This window comes from Dama dama, chromosome 9 (assembly GCF_033118175.1).
Source record: "Dama dama isolate Ldn47 chromosome 9, ASM3311817v1, whole genome shotgun sequence".
Classification (NCBI taxonomy): Eukaryota; Metazoa; Chordata; class Mammalia; order Artiodactyla; family Cervidae; genus Dama; species Dama dama.
This window is the reverse complement of record NC_083689.1, coordinates 24,812,573-24,832,656: the sequence shown is the minus strand read 5'-3', so window position 1 is coordinate 24,832,656 and position 20,084 is coordinate 24,812,573. Positions and strand designations below refer to the sequence as shown.

The window sequence follows — 20,084 nt, the reverse complement described above, 5'->3', positions numbered from 1 at the left end:
GACCCCCAGGGAACTGTCTTGAGGAAAACACCGAGCCCAAGGACTCATTTTCTGATTCTGTGAACCCCATGAAAAGAAGCCAAGTTCCCCAAAGGCCCCTCTCTAGCAGCCCAAACCCCACCAGCTGGTTTCACTCTGACAGGAAGGTGGCCTGACCTGGCAGGAGGAACAAAGTGGCCACCCACACGACCCGCCAGGGGTGTCCAGGGGTCACTCAGGCACTAGGTGTGTTCATTTCACTCTGGTATTCTCACAGTGATGCTCTCTAGTTCAAACCACCAAAGGTCAAGAGAATGGGCCACCAGAGTTGGGCCACGAAACAGGTCTCAAGACGGAGGGCCCCACATTAATACTCTGAAAACCATGGCTACTTCATAATGACTGCTGATTTGTTTCAAACAACAACCGGGGGTTCCCTGGTGGTCCAGTGGTTAAGACTTCATGCTCCCAATATAGGGAGCCCAGGTTCGACCCCTGGTTGGGGAACTAGATCCTGCATGCTGGAACATGCAGTTCCATGTGAACAAGAGTTCATATTCTGCAACTAAAGACTTTGAGTGCCACAACTAACACCCCTCACAGTCAAATAAACACACAAATAAAAGCAAAGCCAACAGTGTCCTGAGCCATTGGCCGCCACCCAGGGGATCCCAGGAGCACGATCTCCTGGCACTTGGAAGCTCCATCCCCACGATTCAACCACAGGCACCCCAAGTTTCCTACAACATTCCAGTACTGGGTGGGGACACGGTCACCTCAGGCTATTCAACTCAACCAGTGAGAACCCTTGTACACCAGAGCTGAGCAGGACAGCTTTCCCCACCGACCTAATTGTGGCTGTTTGCAGACTGGGGAAGGGAGCGCCCAGGGACACAGCTCCAGGCTACGGCAGACCTGCAGGCCTGCTCGCCACTCCCCCCATCCCTCCTGGGGGTGCCCTCCCATACCCGCCCCAGGCCTACCTGTGGATCAGGTTGGTGAGAGGCTCGATCAGCTTCTTGCCCAACCTTGGCTCCAAGGGGGTCAGAGCACCAAACTAGGGGATGAAGAGGCTGGCGGTCACCCATAGCAGGGATGGGATGGTGGCCTGGAGCCCTCACCAAGGACACCCAGGGGCCCTCTGGCAGCGGGTGGGGCAAGCCAGGAGAACACCTACCAGTTTGATAATCTTAATGAGGACCCAGTTGTTGGTGGAAGAGGTCATGAGCTTGAAAAAGAGCGGGGCAAGGGAAAGGTAGTTCTTGGGGTTGCGTCTGGCCAGCTCACAGATGACGTTGACTGCTGCTGACTGGACTCCTGAGAAGGGAGGGCCCCCATCAGTAACAGGGTGTCCTCCGAGGCAGGTGGCCCCCCCAAGCACTGTGGCCGATGGGCACGGCTCCCCCCAACCACCTCGAGGGGTATCCCCAGAGGGTCAGTCACTCCAGGTATAGGACACCCACCCCACAAAACAACATCCCCAGGGAGCAAGTGTGGGGTCTGCTGGCCCAGAAGCAACGCCAGCCCAGGAGGAATGAACACCAATAGCGCCCAGGGCTTGGTTTCTAAATCCCACACCAAAGAAACAGAAATGGTGGTCTGGAGAAGGCTGGACTCCAAGCTGGTGGGCAAGTAGAGGAGGTACCCTGGGAGGAGGATCGAGGACAGGGTCCCAAGACCTAGCCCCCCTCCACCAGGCCCTCAGATACACACAGGGCCCTTTCTACCTCACATCAACATACCAGGGTCAGGATCCTCCAGCTTCTCCTTCAGGCGGGGGAAGGCGGGGCGCAGGGACTCAGGGTACTTCAGGAACACCTTGTACATAATCAGCACCGCCTTCTTCCGGATATACGGCTTGGTGTGTGACATCTGTGGGGCAGACGGCATAGGTCTCCCTGCTGACCCCCCTGTGCCCTGCACCCCTCACCTCCTTATCTCACCTTCTACTCCTGGCTCACCTCCCACTACCTTGTCTCACTCCCAGCCCCCACCCCCTGCTCATCCCCCACCTCCCCTCACCTCCCACACCCTCCCGTGCTCATCTCCCACACCTGCCCGCATCTCACCTCTATCACCTGAAGGAAAACCCTCTCTCCAACTTAACTGGCTCCTGGTCTCTGAGCCCTGTCTGCACATTTACCCCACTGCCCCCTCCCCACCAAGCGCAGGACCACACAACAGTGTCTTAGACAGAATCAAATCCTGCTTCCCTGAGCCCACAGCCCCAGCCTGCCCTCTGGAGGCCAAGGTCCGCTTCCACTGTCAGACCTGGCAATGAGCTCCTCTGGTCGCCGAGGCCTGTCCCCAGGGCAGGACGCTGCTCTGCACCCCAACATGGGACCCCAAAGCTCCTGCCCTGCCTTCAGGACGGTGCTCTGGCTACAAGGACCTCTTGTCTATAGGTGGGCACACTCCTCACCTGTTGGGGCCCTGGGAACCTGGCCTGAGAAAGCTACCTTGCCCTCCAGACCCAGCACCAAGACAAATCCCTATCCCCCTCCTGTGGGCGTGTGACCACCTTCACCTGGACGGGTCCTCACACCTCCTTACGTGGACCAGAGGGTCAGTACTGTTGGCTTTGTCACCCAGAGTCTCTACAGAGTCAGCCCTGGCCGCTGGGAAGCCCAGGGACACGGTGTGGACAAAGGGGCGGAAGCATGCATGGACACATCATTTACAACAGGCCCCAGACCTAGAAGCTGACTATACTCATAGCCTTCAAGACTGCAGCACCCACACAGCAAACAGACTACGTCTGCAGAGCCCTCACGGGAGGGATGCACTGTCCTCCCACAGGCTATGACGTGGTCAGATGGGGAGTCTCCCAATCATGGAGAATGAGGTGTTGGTGACCTTCTCAGGGCCATGAGGTCTTTGTTCTTTTGTGGTTTTTCTTAGAGTCAATTCCAGCTTCATTTTTCTTTTTCTTAAATTAATTTTTACTAGAATCGAGAGCTGCGATTTCTAAGAATATATCCACATTTCACAACAAGGTTCCTGCCCACCCCAGAGATCAAAGCTGGCTGAGAATTCTGCTTTTCAGATGGACTGAGCCACTAGACAACAGATTGCACCCAGATGAAAATAAAAAGTGTCTTGGACAGAGACCACCTGACCGTGCTGCCTGCTGAGACCACTGCTACCGCCACTCATGCCTCAGTAAGAATATAGCTGATGGGTCAAACACCCACCATCACCCCCAGCCAGACCTTGCCCTTCCCGACAGGACCATTCCAGAGGAGGTGAGGTGAAAGTCAGGCTCACCAGGTGATGGAAGGGGAGATGGTGACTAGGTGTCCCAGCTCACCCCAGGAACCCAGGCTGTTTCCACCGGCCCAAGTGCCCTCAGCATAACTTTACAACCAGGTTATCCTGGCACATGAGGGAGCAAAGGCCAGGGGAGGGCCCACTCCCAGACTCACCAGGGTCATGATGTCGTTGGCCAGGTCTCTGGCAAGATCTGGGGTAACAAAACAGGATAGGCCAGTCAGCGCAACGCCAGTGTCGTACTGGCTGGGGCTGCTCAGGTCCTGGAAAGGGAATGCAAGGGTCAGAGGCGTGCGCGGACCATGCCTTGCTGGGCCCCAGCTGTGCCCGCCAGCCCTGCCCTGGGTCTGGAGACATGTGGGACAAGGATTCATGAGGAGCAGCCAGTTCCGCTCTGTCGCCAAGAAGAGCTGGGATGGCTCTGGGGGGACAGAGGCGAGGGCTGCCCCTCGCTCCAGGTGTGTAACATGGCAAAGCTGCAGAACCCAGGGCCCTGACCGCCCAAAGGCACACAGCAGGGGCCCCCCACAGGGAGACACTCGCAGATGACTCCTCTAGGCCCCTCCACAAGTGTTGAGAAGCCTCCACTGAAACCCCACGTCTCAGGGAGCAGGAGAACCAGCAAAAGAAGCGTATCTGCCCTGCCTGATGCCCAGCCTGAGATCCTGCCAACCTGCATGGAAGCCCTGTCGTGGCACAGAGAGGGGACCCTCCCCACACTTCACATGTGGTAAAAGGTGCACCCAGAAGTGTCTGAAGAGTTAACCTTCTAGACTGTGGTGATGGTACGAAAACACAGGCTCTTAAAAGTTCACTGCAACCCCGGATGTGGAGACTGGGCCTCACAGCACATCCCTCCACTCAGAGTGACTCGCAGAGCCTGACATGGGCAGCAGCCACCTCACGGTGTGTGGAGGCCTCAGGGCAGCCCCCAGAGCCTGCCTGCCCCACAGTGCCTGCCCGGGAGCCCACTCACCTGTCCCCTGCAGGGCGACCACACCACCTCCTGGGCCCCAGGCCTCCCCCAGCCATCTGAGGGCCCAGGGCCATAGGCTCATGGCAGTTCTGCCCAGGAAGGGTGCCTCTGATGGCCCCCTGACCACTCTTAGCAAGAGCTGATTAAGTCCTCGGGCCAGGGCAGAGCAGAGCACTCACTGCTCTCACCACAGAGCTGAAAACCACTCAGGGCCGGAGAGACACGCCAGCCAATGCCCTGCACCCAGTGGGCAGAAAGTGCCACCCCCCAGCAGGTGCCCCCACTAGAGGGGGCAGGGGTTGAAAGGAGTGACTGCGGGCAGTCCCCCAACGCCAAGAGAACTCAAGAGGAGGGCCACACATACCGCCCACCACTGGTGTTTCCGAGGAGGGCAGAGACCATCCACTGCCCACTAACCCCCACTCTCCCCGTGCTCCCGTGGCGGGGTGAGAGGCCCCTACCTTGCGGATCTGGTTGGTGGTCAGCATGATGACATCGGTCCCTTCGTGAAAGCACTGGGAAGCCGCGAGGTAGCCAATTCGCTGTGAGTGCAACAAACAGAGGTGTCGGGTACAAGGGGAGCGGGCCATGCAGCCCTGGCTAGCCCATCCCCCACCAGGAAGAGGCTACCCCACCCCGTGGGGTGCATGGCCTTTGGAACACAGTGGCTGTCAAGTCGGCCAGCATGGCCTGTCACTGCCCTGCACATCCTCACTGCCTGCTCAGCTGATGGAATGAGTCTCACAGACATGGGATAACCATGGGCTCCCATCTCTGTGGCTGGGGTGGCCTGGAGGCACACCCACACACAAACATGTGACACTCCAACACACGGGCAGGGCACCGGCCCAACCTTGGCAAACCAAGCATCTTGTTTCCTCCCAAGGAGAAACCGGCAGGCAGCATGAATGACGAGGTCCCTGAGGAGAACAGAGCCTCAGCTGCCTGCAGGGTGTGCTCCCAGGGAGAACCACAGGATGCCCCTAAATGGGCTGCGGGTGGTGAAGACTGCTTTCCAGGACATTTACTAAAGTGGGAGACGACATGTTCAGTTATTACAATATCAAGTAATAGGAAAGCAATGTCTCAAAGTGGCACAAGTAGGCTCCGTGAGATGAAGGCGGAGGACGCTCAGAAGCACCAGGACAACTGAACAGCAGTGGCCTCTGGGGGGATGATCAGTGCCTGCCTGGTTTTTTTTTTTTTTTTTTTTGAAAGGTTACCAATTTAATTTGTATCACAAAACACATAACCACCCCTACAAACCTTAATTTCACTGACACTACTTAAAATGGAAAAGAAAACATGGTGTAAATGGTGCTAAGACCTTGCTGGACAGATGCATGATGGGAATGGGTCTCCAGCGTTTGCCACTGTGTTCCCTCCCAGCCCAGCCTCATCACAGGACACATGCCTTCCCTCCCCCAGGACCCCACCCACAGAGTTCAGGACCCACAGTGGCTGTCCCCTCACCTTGAACGTGAACTTGGAGGCGCTCATCACTTCGATGATATTGAAGGCAGCCCAGCTGATATCGTAGCCCAACATCTGCAGCTATGGTGATAAGAGCCGGGGTCTCAGGCTCCTGCCCAGTCCCCCTCCCCCAATTAACTGGGCCCAGAGGATGAGGAGACAGAGGAGGAGACGCGCGGTCTCAGCCCCCCGCCTGACAGAGAAGGTGGCCGGCACTCACATAGGTCAGCTTGCAGACCGCGTTGGCTTTCACCGCGATATTGTCCTGCTTCAGCTCCTGCTTGATTTCATCAATGCACTGAGAGATATATTTTGCCTAAAATGAAAAAACAAAAATTGAGGAGCTGTGAGTGTCTGGTTTCCCTTATAGCTCAGTTGGTAAAGAATCCGCCTGCAATGCAAGAGACCCCAGTTCGATTTCTGGGTCTGGAAGATCCCCTGGAGAAGGGACAGGCTACCCACTCCAGTATTCTTGGGCTTCACTTGTGGCTCAGTTGGTAAAGAATCCGGCTGCAATGTGGGAGACCTGGGTTTGATCCCTGAGTTGGGAAGATCCCCTGGAGAAGGGAAAGGCTACCCACTCCAGTATTCTGGCCTAGAAAATTCCATGGACTGTGTATAGTCTATGGGGTCACAAAGAGTCAGACACAACTGAGCAACTTTCACTTTCAAGTGTCTGGCTGAAACCTAAGACAGACAGAGAACACACAGTGTGCACTTCCATTGATGGGAAATGTCCAGAAGAGGCAAATCCAGAGACAAAGAATGAGCTCCTGGTTGCCAGGGCCGGGGGATGTGTCTGCTAATGAGGATGGAGTGATGGAATGTTCCGGAATTAAACAGAACTCTCTGAATGTACTAAAAACCACTGCATCATACACGAGAGCAAGGAGTCACACCATGTGGGTATGACAACATGGCTGCTATCCTGAGAAATCCTGTCAGTGTGATGAACTGCCTGGGGGAGAACAGAAGCGGTCCCCAGATGAGCTCCCCAGCATCTTCCAGCCCCTGAAGGACTTGTGTCTGTGGCCCATGCGGGTGAGAGGGTCCAAGCAGGCCCCCTGCTCGCTCTGGAGCCAGGCCATCCAGTGTGGGCACATGAGAGCCACTGGGGGGTGGGGGCTGTCCGCCTCCAGCCCTTGTGACCCCCAGGTCCTCCAAGACCAGCCCCACTGGGCAGGCAGCACTGCAAATTCCCCCAGGGCTCCCCATTTGAGTTCGCCCCACCAGCAGCCTCTCCTGCACGCATCATGAGTCTGTGTGCAGCCCCCGCCCTCCTCGGTGGCGCTGCAGTGTATCTACACTCAGCTCCATGGCCACCACGTGTCCATTCTCCCAACAGGGCACAGCTCGGAGCCTTCCCACCTTCCCACTGTTCCAACACACGCTGCCATGGAGCAGGGCTCTATGCGGACACACGTTTTCAATTTTCCTGGGTTTCCTCACTAGTCCAGCACTCATACTAGAACACCAATCCAAAGTCTGGACTGACACATGAGGCCCAGAGCAAGGAATGTGCCCCATGGGACATAAGGCTCCCATCCAGAGAACGCACAGATGTTACAGTGGCAGTCGCAAGAGAACTCAAACCTGCCAACATGGGAGTCCAGTTGTTACCAGGCTGTGGGGGAGTTTGGTGCCCACCCTGCCTTCCCAAGAGTGGGAGTAGCCTGTGATCTGACCAATAGCAGGGTGGCCAGCACAGTAGCCCTGCCCCCAGTGGCCACACCCTGCATCCAGTGTCACCCCAGACCTCTGGGGGCTCCAGCACAGGCTCCTGGGGAAGGCGCCCCCAGCGCGTGCCCTCAGCCAGCGTCTGATATATATTCCATGACCGAGTGAGACAATGGAACACAAGTCACCAGATCCATCCAACGGGCTTCCAATTACTAATCCCCTGGAGCCTCAGTCCCACCCCTGTGCATGGATGACCCCTTTCTGCACCCTGGACCGGCAGTTAATGATTTAAAACGGAAAGAGCAAAGAGACCATCCCAAACGTGGAGAACCCGGCGGAGCACACAGCGCTGCAGATCTGCTTCTGCAGTGAAACTGATGTTGCTCAGTCGTGTCCGACTCTTTGCAACCCCATGGACTGTAGCCTATCACGCTCCCCCATCTATGGGATTTTCCAGGCAAGAGTACTGGAGTGGGTTGCCATTTCCTTCTCCAGGGGATCTTCTGGACCCAGGGATTGAACCTGGGCCCCCAGCATTGTAGGCAACCGCTTTACCGTCTGAGCTACCAGGGGCAGACGCTTTACCGTCTGCAGTGCCCAGGGGCAAACAGGTGCTCACACACATATGCTCACATACTGGCACCTCAACACAGATGCTGGTCAGCTGGTGAAAGGCCAGCACACCATGTTCTCCGCACATGATTTGCCAGGCGGCCCAGGGACACCTCTGCTGCCGGGAGGCCAGGCAGAGTCCGCTCCCGGTAACATCTGCGCAGCCATCCTCAGACCAAGCCTCCTACAGCCCTGTCTGCACATGACTCTCCCGCAGCGCAGAGCATGAGAGACCACTGGGTCCTGCCCCAGCTTTGATCCTGGGCGAACGCAGCTGCTGGGAAGTGAGGGGAGACGGGGAGGGGGGAGGACAGCCTCACATGAACCCTCCCCGTGGACCCCAGGACCCCGTCCCCACCAGAATACCGCACAACAGCCGGCACTGCAGCCCACTGCAGGGCACACAGAGCCAGAGCTCCAGCCCAGACAAGGTCACCGCCCTAAAACACACCCCCTCCTGTAACCAACACTGCAGAGGACACAACAGAATCCAGAGTGTCTGCAACACACCATCCACAATGACTGGGTCACAGGAGGGCTTCCCGAGTGACTTAGTGGTAAAGACTCCGCCTGCCAATGCAGGAGACAGGTTCGATCCCTGGTCTGGGAAGATCCCACACGCCACAAGTCATCTAAGTCTGTGTGCCACAGCTACAGAAGGCCATGCGCCTTAGAGCCCGTGCTCCACAAGGGAAGCCACCGCAATGAGAAGCCCAAGCACCACAACTAGAGAGCAATACCCGCTCTCCACAACTAAAGAAAAGTCCACGCAGCAACAAAGACCCAGCACAGACACAAATAAATTAAAAAACAAAAACAAAAAAAACTGCTTAACTTAAAAAAAAAATTAGAAACAGGAAAATATAACCTATATCCAAGAAGAAAAACAAAAGACGGTCAGCAAAGACCAACCCTGAGATGTCTCTGGGGATGGAATCAACATACAGAGATTTCAACTCAGCAACTGTAACCATGCTTTCAGGGCCAAAAAGAAAACATACTCGTAATGAATAAAGAGAGGACATCTCACAGAGAAAGGAAAGCTACACAGAACCATCAGGTGGAAATCCTGGGAAGGGAAACAGCAGGGACTTAGGAGGGAGCTGAGGCTGAGGAGAGGGGTGGCAGCATGACAGTGGGACCAGAAGGATGCCTTGAACACAGCAGAGTCAGAAAAGGGTACAATAAAGGTGCAGCAAGCGTACACCTGAGACCCAGAGAAGGAAGGACAGAGAAAACAGCTGGAAAACTAACAGCTCAAGTTTACTCAAATTTGGTGAAAGACATAAACTGACAACTTCAAGAAACCCAGCGCCAGTTCTCAGCAATACGAAACAAAGGAAAATCACACCCAGACACATCACAGACAAACTACTGAAAACTGAGACTAAGGAGAGAGTCCTCAGAGCAGCCAGAGGAGGAGCCAGCAGGGAGCCTTGAGGTGGGGGAGGCGGGGCTCAGGGCTCCCCACCCAAGACCACCTCTCAGAGACAGAGGCAGAGTAACCACCCCCCTCCCCCAGACAGCGACCCTGCACCTTAGAGCACCCCTGGGGCAATAGCCGAACCCACAGAAGTGACTGACCCAAGGAAGAAATACCCTTCCTCAACACTAATTTTTAGCCACAACACAGGTACACAGGCTTGGGGTTCCTACAAGGCAGGACAGGGAGGGAAGGATTGTAAAATATTAAAAGGATTTGCTTCACTCAGGAGTGTTTAAATATTTATTTAAAACAAAGTTACATATACGAAGTTAAAGTAAGGAACGTGGGAGAAAACAGTATATTAGTTTTTGTAATCCTATTTACACGCAGCATTGCTAACAATGAAGTATTTCTTCTTTTTACAAAAAGGGGGAAAAAAAAAAAAGGCCAGGGTATACAGAGGATCTAGATCCAGTAAATTATACAAGCAGATGTAGGAGGTATTGTCGGGGAGGGTCCCAGACCATCGCAATACAACGAATATCGCAATAAAGCAAGTCACAGAAACTGGTGGTCTCCTGGTGCACATAAAAGCTACATTCACACTATTCTGTAGTCTGCTGTATTCTGTAGTTGCACAATGCTGTGCAACAGCATTGTGTCTAAAATAAACAAGTATACACCTTAATTAAAAATACTTTATTGTGGGACTTCACTGGTGGTCCAGTGGCTCAGATTCTGAGCTCCCAATGCAGAAGGCCAGGGTTCAATCCCTGGTCAGGGAACTAGATCCTGTGTGCCACAAATAAGACCTGGTGCAGTCAAATAAAATTTCATTGCAAAAAACGCTAACCATCATCTGAGGCTTCAGCAAGCCATCTTTTTGGGGGGAGGGGGCAGAATCTTAGTTCCCTAACCAGGGATCGAACCTGGACCGTCAACAGTGAAAGCACAGAGTCCTAACCACTGGACCATCAGGGAATTCCCAGCAAGCCATATTTTTGCTGGTGAGGGGCCTGCCTCCACACTGTGGACCAGGTGGTCATGGCAGATTCTTAAAATAAGTCTACAGTGAAGTCTGCAGAATCAATGGCCTCTTCCTTTCATAGATGGTTTCTCCATTATGTCCAATGCTGTCTGATGGCATTTTACCCACAGGAGAACTTCCTTCAAAGTTGGAGTTGATTTTCCCAAACCCTTATCAACTAAGGTACATAATATTCCACCTGCTTTGTTATCACTTCCACAAACAATCATGTCACGTCTTATGTGGGTGAGGTTCGCGGAGCCCCAAGGTTCAGTTGTGAAAGTAACACCAGAGATTGCTGACCACAGATCACCATCACATAATAACTGTGAAAATTCATGAGAATTACCAAAACGTGACTCAGAAACACAAAGTGAAGGAATGCTGTTGGAAAAATGGTGGCAACATGCTTGCTCACTGTGGGGTCACCAGAGACCTTCCATTTGGAAACACGCAGTACATGGAAAGCATGATCAAGGGGAAAGCAGTAAAATAAGGTCTGTCTGTATTCAAAACAAAAATGAGAAGCTATTTTAAGATCAAAAGCATACATGGCTACATGTCCTTAACACTTGTTTCAAAAACAGAAGTTGGTGACGCGAACATGATGAAATTCTCACCCCTCAGCCTGTTCTGAGCAGCCACACTTCACCACGGAGCACACAATGCTGAGATGGATGCGCAATCCAGAATTCATCCAGAGCAAAGGACACACGCCTGGTATGAACCCGGCAGCTATGATAGAACAGCCATCCAACCCTGTCTGCTAAGAAGAGTCCCTGGGTCACTTAAGACATCCCAAGATCCCCAGAGGAGTGGGGTCAGACCTCGAGGGGTCAGCCCAAGAAGCTGCCCTTGACCCCGATGGGTCGGCAGGCTCAAAACCCACATACCTGGACCAGGAAGTCTCTTTTAAAAAGACTTCTTTTTTTAAAGAGCAGTTTTAGATCCACAGCAGAACTGAGCAGCAGGTAGAGATTCCTAGCTGGCCCACCCCCACGTATGCACAGCCTCCCGAGCAGTGCGCATCTACAATCGATGAACCCACACAGACACGTCATCACCCAGGATCCATAGCTGGTGTCAGGGTTCACTCTGTGGGTCTTGACAGATTTATGTACACTGATAGGCACCCAGTGTCACAGTATCACTGAGCAGAGTCACTGTCCTAAACCCCTCTGGCCCCGCCCATCCATCCCATCCCCTCCTCCCGATAACCACTGATCCTTCTATAGAGCTCTGTCTTTTCCAGAACGTCCCAAAGCTGGAATCACAGTGTGGAGACTTTTCAGACAGCTTCTTCCACTTAGTCATGTGCGTTCAAGGTTCCTCCCTGTCTCTGGGGCTTGATGGCTTCTAACCCAAGTAAAGCAGCATTGTCAGGATGATCTGTCCACCTCCTAGAGGACATCATCTCACTTGCCTTGTCCATTGATATTTCCAAGAGGTTCTCTCTGAATCATCATAAATATGCGGGTCTTGCCATCACCCACGACTGCCTGCAGGGTCCCCGGCTCAGGGTCCAGAGCCCCTCCACCCTGTTCCCGTAAGCAGCAGTCCTCAGACTCTTGGGAGAGGGGAGTTGCTGGCCATGGTTGAGGTCGTCAACAGAGATGGACATCCATTACAACAGGGGACCAAAGAGGGCTGTCTCTGTCATTCCATCTACCTTGCTAGCAACAACCAGCTGCCATCTACTACAATCACTTCAGTAGTGTGAAGTTAAAGTGATTGACTTTAACCCCAAAATGTAGGCAGGGCAAGTCAGTGTCAGAACAAGAGAATTCCGATAATGTACAAGCTGGCCCACAATAAGGACACTCCCCCAGGGAGGCCATACCTAGGGAGACAGCAAGGGGGGGCGAACCCATCTTGCCTGTGCCCATCGCACGCCCAGGACTCAGCATAGATCAGCTGCAGGGGCCGCAGTCAAGCCTCAGACTTCCCAACTTCCCACCCCCTCTTCTCAGCGAGGTCCCAGAGCAAGGTTCCCAGAGAGGCAACCTCACTCCCAGAGGATGCCAGGCCCTACCTGGGACATCCATATTCATCAGGACTAGGGGCTCCTGGCACATGAAGGGGCCAGGGATGCCCCTCCACCCCGAAGATGACTAAGTCCTTGTATCCACAGTGCTGAAAGGGGATTCTGGCCTTCAGCCACCTGCAGCCTTTCAACCTCCTGGAGCCCTCACGCAACTGGGTATCCCCAGGGGCCACACAGACCCACCCCCCCCGCCCCAGACTCGGTCCTCACAGCTGCCGCCACCCATGGCATCTAGGCCTAGAATGTGCCCTTGAAAACTCCCCCAAGTCAGGGGACAGATGCACAGAAAGAGGCCCAAACCCTGAAGAGACAGCTTCACGGAGTCAGCAAAAGGTTCCACGCAGAGGAGAGGGAAGGCAGGGAGGCCCCAGGGCTGCTGCTTGAAGCAGAAGCCATAGCAGCCCTGTGGTGGCCACGGCCCAAGAGGACACCGCTCGTGAGGACATGGCCAGCGAGCACACAGCCATGGGGAAGCTGAGGCTGCTCCTACTCCCACCACAGTGGCCCGCCCTCCTATACCTGGTGGCACATAAATGCCCCAGGTGGGAAACAAGCCAGATGTCCAGCAACAGTCCAGTGGATAAAGGAACCTGGTGTAGACAGACAACACACCCCTGTTGGCGACGGAAATGAACAAGTCATGGTGGCCCTTTCCCATGGCAGAGAGTGACAGTGGCTGCTGCAGATGACCAGAAGCAAGCAAGCCTGTCCAGGGACACACATATAAGGGAGAAAACTCTGAGCAAAGCAAGGAAATGACATGCAGAGAACTTAGCACAATTACTATCACAATACTTAAACTGTACAATGTTTAATTCAGTGCAGGTGCATCACATTCTGCACAACTAATAAGAATTAGAGAAAAACAGCACAAATCTGGAAGACACACCCTGTGGGCTGCCTAGGATACACTGACCATTTCCCGCCACCAGCCCCCCCAACCCCGTGACCCTAATGGGCTCCCACAATTCAGTTGGGTTCTGACACACTCTGCCAGGAGCCAGCACAGACCCCACAGGTCTGCGCCCACTGCACACACTAACCAGCTGTAAATCAGGGTTCCCAGAACCCCCCTTGCCTCAGGGAAGCACTTGCTTATGTTTTCCAGCTTATTACATAGTAAGGGCACAACAAAGCAAACAGATGGACAGCTGGACAAAGAGGCAAGGGGGGCAGGGCAGGGCGCAGGGGCCCAGAGGAAGGATTTCTGTCCTCACAGCAGGTGGTGTCCCCCCCCCCACCCCCCGCCCCAACACACAGGTGCTTTCACCAACCGAGAATCTCCCTGAACCCCACACTTTAGAGATTTTTATGGAGATTTCATCACAAATACATGATCCATCGTCAACTCCACCTGCAGCCCCTCCTCCTTCTCTAGAGGACTGGAGGGGGCTGTCTGAAAGTTCCAAGCTTCAAACCATGGCCTGGCCTTTCTGGTGCCCCAGTCCCACCAACAGTCACCTCATCAGAACAAAAGATACCCCATCTCCCTGAAAACCCCAAGGGACTCAGCAGCTTGGGGCCAGGAACCGGGGGGCAGAGACTGAACACCCCAACCAGGATGCTTCCAGTTACCTCTGTCGCTCAGGAAACCACAAAGGCTCCCGGAGCACTGCCGCAGGAGCAGGCCCAGGCCGCCTTACCTCACATCAGCACGGGGTCCAACCGCACAGGGATGGCACAGGGGACAAGGGGCACCTGGATGAAGAGCCAGCATGAAGGAATCCTGAGAAATTTTCCTTATCAATTATGGTCAGGGGATCCCGAGCCTAGAGGACACTGGGGCGTATCTGGGAACACTGATTGTCAAGACTGGGGGTGGCCTGGCATCACACGGATGGGGCAAGAGATGCTGCTCAACCCCTGGGCTCTGCCCAGGACAGCCCCCCTCAAAGGATGACCCAGCCTGATGTCAGCAGTGCCAAGGGGGAGAGACCCTGACTCAGGTAACAACTTCTTTACTAAATTTCCTATCTTTAGTCTTCCCCAAAGTTTTTAAAATAGAAAGTCTCATAGAAATAACCAAAAGCACCGCGCCTGACACAACACATGCGTCAGTAACTGTCCCTAGGACAAGGAGCGCCAGCCCTGCACGGACCTCAGGGCCCGAGGAGTCCCACACACCCTGGCAAGGACTGAACCCCAGGAAATTGCATTTCTGAGGTCAGAGACTCTAGAATAACAGCACTTCATACAGTTCAGTCTTAATCCCAGATTATGCCCAATTTCAAAATACCACTCCACAGTTAACCTTTGGTGTTGCAGAGGACTGGTTCCAGACCCCTGAAGACACCAGAATCCTCAGACACTCCAGTCCCTCATTTAAAATGAACTTCTACATGACGTACACACATCCTCCCGTTCACTTTAACTCATTGCGAGATAACTTTCAACACCTGACCCAATGCAAGTGCTGTGTATTCAAATAGTTGCCTGTGTGCAGCAAATTCAAGTCTTGCTTCTTGGAACTCTCTAAAAAATATACTTTCAATCCACAGTTGGTGAATGCAGAACCCAAGGATACACACAACTATACACAATTAGGACTGAATTTTTCAAGTTCAGAAACTTCAGTTGAGTGAGTTAGACGCAAACTCAGACCCCACACAAAAACGGACACTGCCAGGGGCCACCTGATGGAGTGAGCTGGGACACAGAGCAGAGAAAGTGGAACCCACTTCAATGATGTGGGGGGCACGTGCAACCACACTCAGAAGGTTGGTCCTCAGGAGCACTTCAGGGGCGTGGACAGCAGTCAGGAAGGGCTGCCACCATAACAGAGAAGACCAGCACAAAACCTTAACAGACAGGATCTCCCTCAAGTTCTATTTACAGAGAAAAAACTCTCAAACTGATTTCTGGGAAGAAGTATTTTACCTTTTCACTTTCATAAACACTGAGCTTATTACAAGAAATTATGCATATAATTTAAAAAGACTGAAAGAAAAGGTTTTCCACAAAATATGAAAAGTACTCATAAGGATTCAACATTGAAAGTCATTTATGTTTTTTCCTAGTTATACACAAGTTTCAGAAACAAGGACACTCCCAAGTAACTTTCCTCACCTGCCCACATGACCTGGTGCTGTATATTAAGGACTGAAACTCAAGCACCACAGAACGATGGGAATCAGCCCACCATATTTCAAATTTCTTTGACTCACTGTAAAAAGCATGTTTTCCATGGTAAACCCCACTCACAGGCATGTACACGCTTAGTATCACAAGTAGAAGCAAAAGTTTCAGTTACTCAGCCATGGGTCCGGACTCTCTGGATTCTTCTTTGGGGAGCTCACAGAAGCCTGTGTTATAGGCACTCAACAAGATGGGGAGGTAGCCATCCATTCCACTTTACACTAGGGAACTCTCCCCAGGTCACTCAGAGAGGACCAAGAACCTGGACTTGGGTCTCACAAACATCATATGCTAAACCATGATGCCTTTCTATCTGGCTTTTTTTAAAGTCACTGCCAAGCCTCACTTCTATGATGCCACAACAGGAGTTTTAAGCTACAATCTATTATAAAAAGTAAACTCTTGAGGGAAAACTACTCCCAGTAGTTTTTTACACTGCTCCCAGTCTTCCTCGGAATGGGGGGTGGTTTGGGAGCTAAGAGTAACCCCATAGCTGCCTGCTGCGCTCCTCTGGAGCACAGTAGTGACATCTGGAGCCAGTAATGACCGACCAGATCACGGCTGTTCCGATGAGGGACCCTCGAATCCTGAGCCGCATCCTCTGGGAATCACCCACAGGCCTGGACAGCAACTGCGTGGAACTCAGCCACCACAACCATCAAAAAGTCAAATGATGGGCTCCAAGCCTGAGGATCGAGCCATCAGTTCCTACCAATTCCGAGTGAATGAATATAGCACGACCCACGGCACTGCCCCTGATGACAGGCTTGCACCCTAAAAAGCAGACGCCCTAACTGGAACATGCATTTCTCCACAACAAGGACCCTCGGCCCCTCATCAGAATCTCACAACACACTGCTCAATAACACCCACTACCCAGAGGGGGATATCAGGTCAACCGGGGCAGAAAAAGAAATCTGAGGGCGCAAACTCTTTCCGCATATTTGCTTTGCCGTGCCCTGGGGTCTGAAATGCAGGCCGATCAGCTATTCTTTCAAAGAGAAACTAAAGATCAGACCAAGAGTTCACCACTTTTGTGACCAGCGGGACTGGCCAGAGCGTCTAACATGATGCAAAACCTAGGTGTAGCCAAAGAAGGGAAGGTGTGGGAGCTACAGAAATGAACCAAAATAACCTAAGTACATTTCAGCGAGGTCACACCCATTCTGAAAAAGTTCAATAGAGGCAGGAACTCAGGCTCTCCGCACAAGGACAGCGCCCAGGGCTCTTGGTGCCTGCCAGCGAATTCCTTCACGTCCCTGCACCTTCCTCTCGGCTCTGCTGGGCTTCCCCGGCGCCATCGTGAGGGCCGGCCAGGTGGCACCTGGTCGTGGGACCTGTCCGACAGCTGCTCTCCATCGGGGAGCCTCACTCTCAGGCAAGGAAAAGGGGACTTATCCAGCCTCCCATTGTGTAAGTGCAGGTTTGGGTCTCCCTCCCCGGAAGCCAGCGGTCTGGTGGTCACTAACTATCCCCATTCCTCCTAAATCTAGGTCACAGGTTGCGGGGTGGCGGGAGGGAAGAAAATGGTGCCCACTGTTACAACATTACTTCTGGAAAACCTTCTCCCCTCTGGCTTTCGGGTGTCTAATTGAAGTCTGCTTCCCTATTCCAGGACTCCTGAGCCGCTTCCCTATTTTGGCCTAGAACGTCGGCTGCCCCACCCCTTACCCGCTAAGAGGGGCGGCCCCACCTTCCGGGGGACTCAAGCCCAGGAGGCAAGGCCAATTCCGGACCAGACACCGGGGAGCAACCTGGACGTGCGTTTATCCCAGAAGGGGTTTCCTCCGGGGGCGGCCCGCAGAAGAGGAGGGTCCCCCAACAAGGAGTCCAAGGCCTGGGGCGGGGTAGGGGGCTCTGCATTTTGAACAAGAGACACAGAAACACATTCAAGATCGGAGATCCGCCGCTAGCGAGGGTGGGGACCTGAGAAGTCTCTTCCGGCCACCCTCGGGGAGCGGAAGACGGACCCCCAACTCCGAGAGGATAAACTGAGGCTCGGATAAGGAACGGGCAGAGGTTCAGAGGTCGAGGCCGCAAGCAGGCGGGGCTCCAGCCGGGAGCGGGGCCGCGGGGGCGGGCGGGGAGCCGGAGTCAGGGGCAGAGCCGGGAACCGGGTCGGGTCGGAGTGGGTCAGAGTCAGGGCGAGAGTCCGATCGAGGGCCAGGGACGGCGCGTTGGGATCACCTCGTCCTCCTTGTGGTTGCGGATGCCGCGCACCAGATCCTGCAGATTCTTGTCGAACATGCGGTCGATGCTGCCCTTGACCATTTTGAGGGCCATCGCGGCGGCCGCCGCCGGGCTCGAGCCCCGGGAGGCCCACGGCCGACCGCCCTGAGGGAGCCCAGGGGCCGCGCTTGCCGCCCGCGGAGCGCTGTGCTGCCGGCCGCCGCGGCGTGGCGGACTCCCAGGCCAGGTCGGCGGCGGCTGGCGGGGTGGCGGCGGCAGCGACCCGCTCGGCAGGCCGCGCTCCCCACCACTCCGGCTCCGCGCCGCGCCGCTTGCAAATGGCGGACAAGATGGCGGCCGGTCAGCTGACGGCGGGAGCCCCGGCCCGGCGGCCCGCCCCCGGAAGCCCCGCCTCCCTATAGGCCCTGCCCCTTCACTCCTAGACCCCGCGTTTCCCTGACGACGCCAGGCCGCCCAATGGAAAAGCAGACAACGACCTCCGGGCGGCTCAGTCACGCCCCCTGCGTGTCAGCGCTCTTCCCCCTCATAGGTCAGTGACCTCCGGAACTCCGCCTACTTCCCCGTTCCGGAATGTTATCACGCCCTCTATACGCGCCTTCTTGCCCCGCCCCTCAACTATGTGACAGGTTTGGGCGGGACCTGCTGTGGGCGGGGCGCCCACGTGGAGCTTCTGGAAGAGGTTCCTTGAGAAGAACCTAACTCCGCCCTTTCTGATTCTAAAAGCTGAAGTTGAAAAAAAAAATAAATAAAATAAAAGCTGAAGTTGTCAGAAAACCTACAAATCCCGCTCTGCGGCGGACCGGTCTCGTCTGTCCTGCACGTGTCACAAAATTCTGTGATATGGGGAGTATATGATATGGGCAGGAAGACTGAAGGCAGGAGGAGAAGGGCAATGAAGCATGAAACGGTTGGATGGCATCATCAACTCAATGGACGTGACTGAGCAAACTCTGGGAGATGATGAAGGACAGGGAAGCTTGGCATACTGCTGTCCATAGGGACACAAAGAGTTGGACAAGATTGAGTGAGTGAACAACAACAGGAATTAACGTGCCCACGTGGAGAAACTGAGATCCAGGGATAGGACTTCAACCCATTCACTCGTTCTGTGCTGTGCTTAGTTGCTGAGTCGTGTACGACTCTTTGCGACCCGATGGGCTGTAGCCCGCCAGGCTCGTCTGTCCATGAGATTTCCCAGGCAAGAATACTGGAATGGGTTGCCATAACCTCCTCTAAGGGATCTTCCCAACGCGAGGATTGATTGGCGGTTTCCCTCATTGTAGGCAGATTCTTTACCATCTGAACCACCAAGGAAGCCCAATTCACTCGTTCAACTGACGTTTATTGAGTGCCTACTGTGTCCCAGGCCTGGCAAGTGAATGAGATACACTTGGTTCCTGCCCACCAGAATCCACCATGAAGAAAGTAAAAAAGCAAGCCACAAACTGGGGTAAGATATTTGTAATACATATATTGGACAGAAGATTTATATCCACAATATAGTTAGTTAAACACAAAATAAAGCAGAACCAAACAAAAATTCCTACAAATTGTGAAGAAAAAGACAACCCAGTTAAAATATGGCACAAGTTGTGAATATGCACTTCACAAAAGAAGAGATACACATGGCCAACAGGATGCCCTATCTCAGTCATAAAGGAAAAGTAAAGTTAAACCACACTGACAGGGGCTTCCCTGGCAGTCCAGTGGTTAGGACTCCATGCTTCCACTGCAGGGAACATGTGTTCCATCCCTGGTCTGAGAACTAAGGTCCCACACATCGCAGGGTGTGGCCTAAACTTTAAAAAATGTTGGCTGTATATTTTAAAGCTAATATATGTATGCCCTTTAACCCAACAATTCCACCACTGTTCCCAACAGGAAAGCATAAATACATCCACCAAAGACTGGAACAAGAATGTTCACAGTAACTGTATTTATGTTAGCCAAAAACTCAAAAGGATCCAAATAGCTATCAACAGAAAATGGATACATAACTCTCTGGTATAACTGTGCAGCAAGGAAAAAGAACAAAGTACTAACAGAGAACAAAATAGGTGAAGTACGCAGACACAATGTTGAACATAATAAGCCAAACATAAAAGAGTGTACACAGCGTGGTTCTACTGATATGATGTCCAGTTGCATGCAAAATTAATCTATGGCAGGGACTTCCCTGGCAGTTCAATGGTTGGGGCTCCATGTTCGATCCCTGCTCAAAGAATGAGGATCCTGCATGCTATGGGGTGCCAGAATTAATCCATGATGAAAG

The 20,084-nt window shown here is 53.5% G+C and overlaps 1 protein-coding gene across 2 annotated transcripts in view; it reads right to left on the bottom strand.

Annotated features, from left to right (window-relative positions):
- AP3D1 (adaptor related protein complex 3 subunit delta 1) overlaps positions 1-17,971 on the bottom strand; it is a 33,444-nt gene extending 15,473 nt beyond the window's left edge. The window contains exons 1-8 of one of the 2 annotated variants that reach the window (XM_061150772.1): positions 17,810-17,971; positions 5,919-6,014; positions 5,699-5,779; positions 4,687-4,767; positions 3,405-3,512; positions 1,722-1,851; positions 1,157-1,296; positions 963-1,036 (exon numbers count right to left, since the gene is read on the bottom strand). In XM_061150772.1, the coding sequence (XP_061006755.1) occupies positions 963-1,036; positions 1,157-1,296; positions 1,722-1,851; positions 3,405-3,512; positions 4,687-4,767; positions 5,699-5,779; positions 5,919-6,014; positions 17,810-17,905 (806 nt within the window). In that variant the 5' untranslated portion in view covers positions 17,906-17,971. The remainder of the gene's footprint in view (positions 1-962; positions 1,037-1,156; positions 1,297-1,721; positions 1,852-3,404; positions 3,513-4,686; positions 4,768-5,698; positions 5,780-5,918; positions 6,015-17,809) is intronic. The other variant, XM_061150771.1, reaches the window with a different exon arrangement.
- Between the last annotated feature and the right edge of the window lie 2,113 nt (positions 17,972-20,084).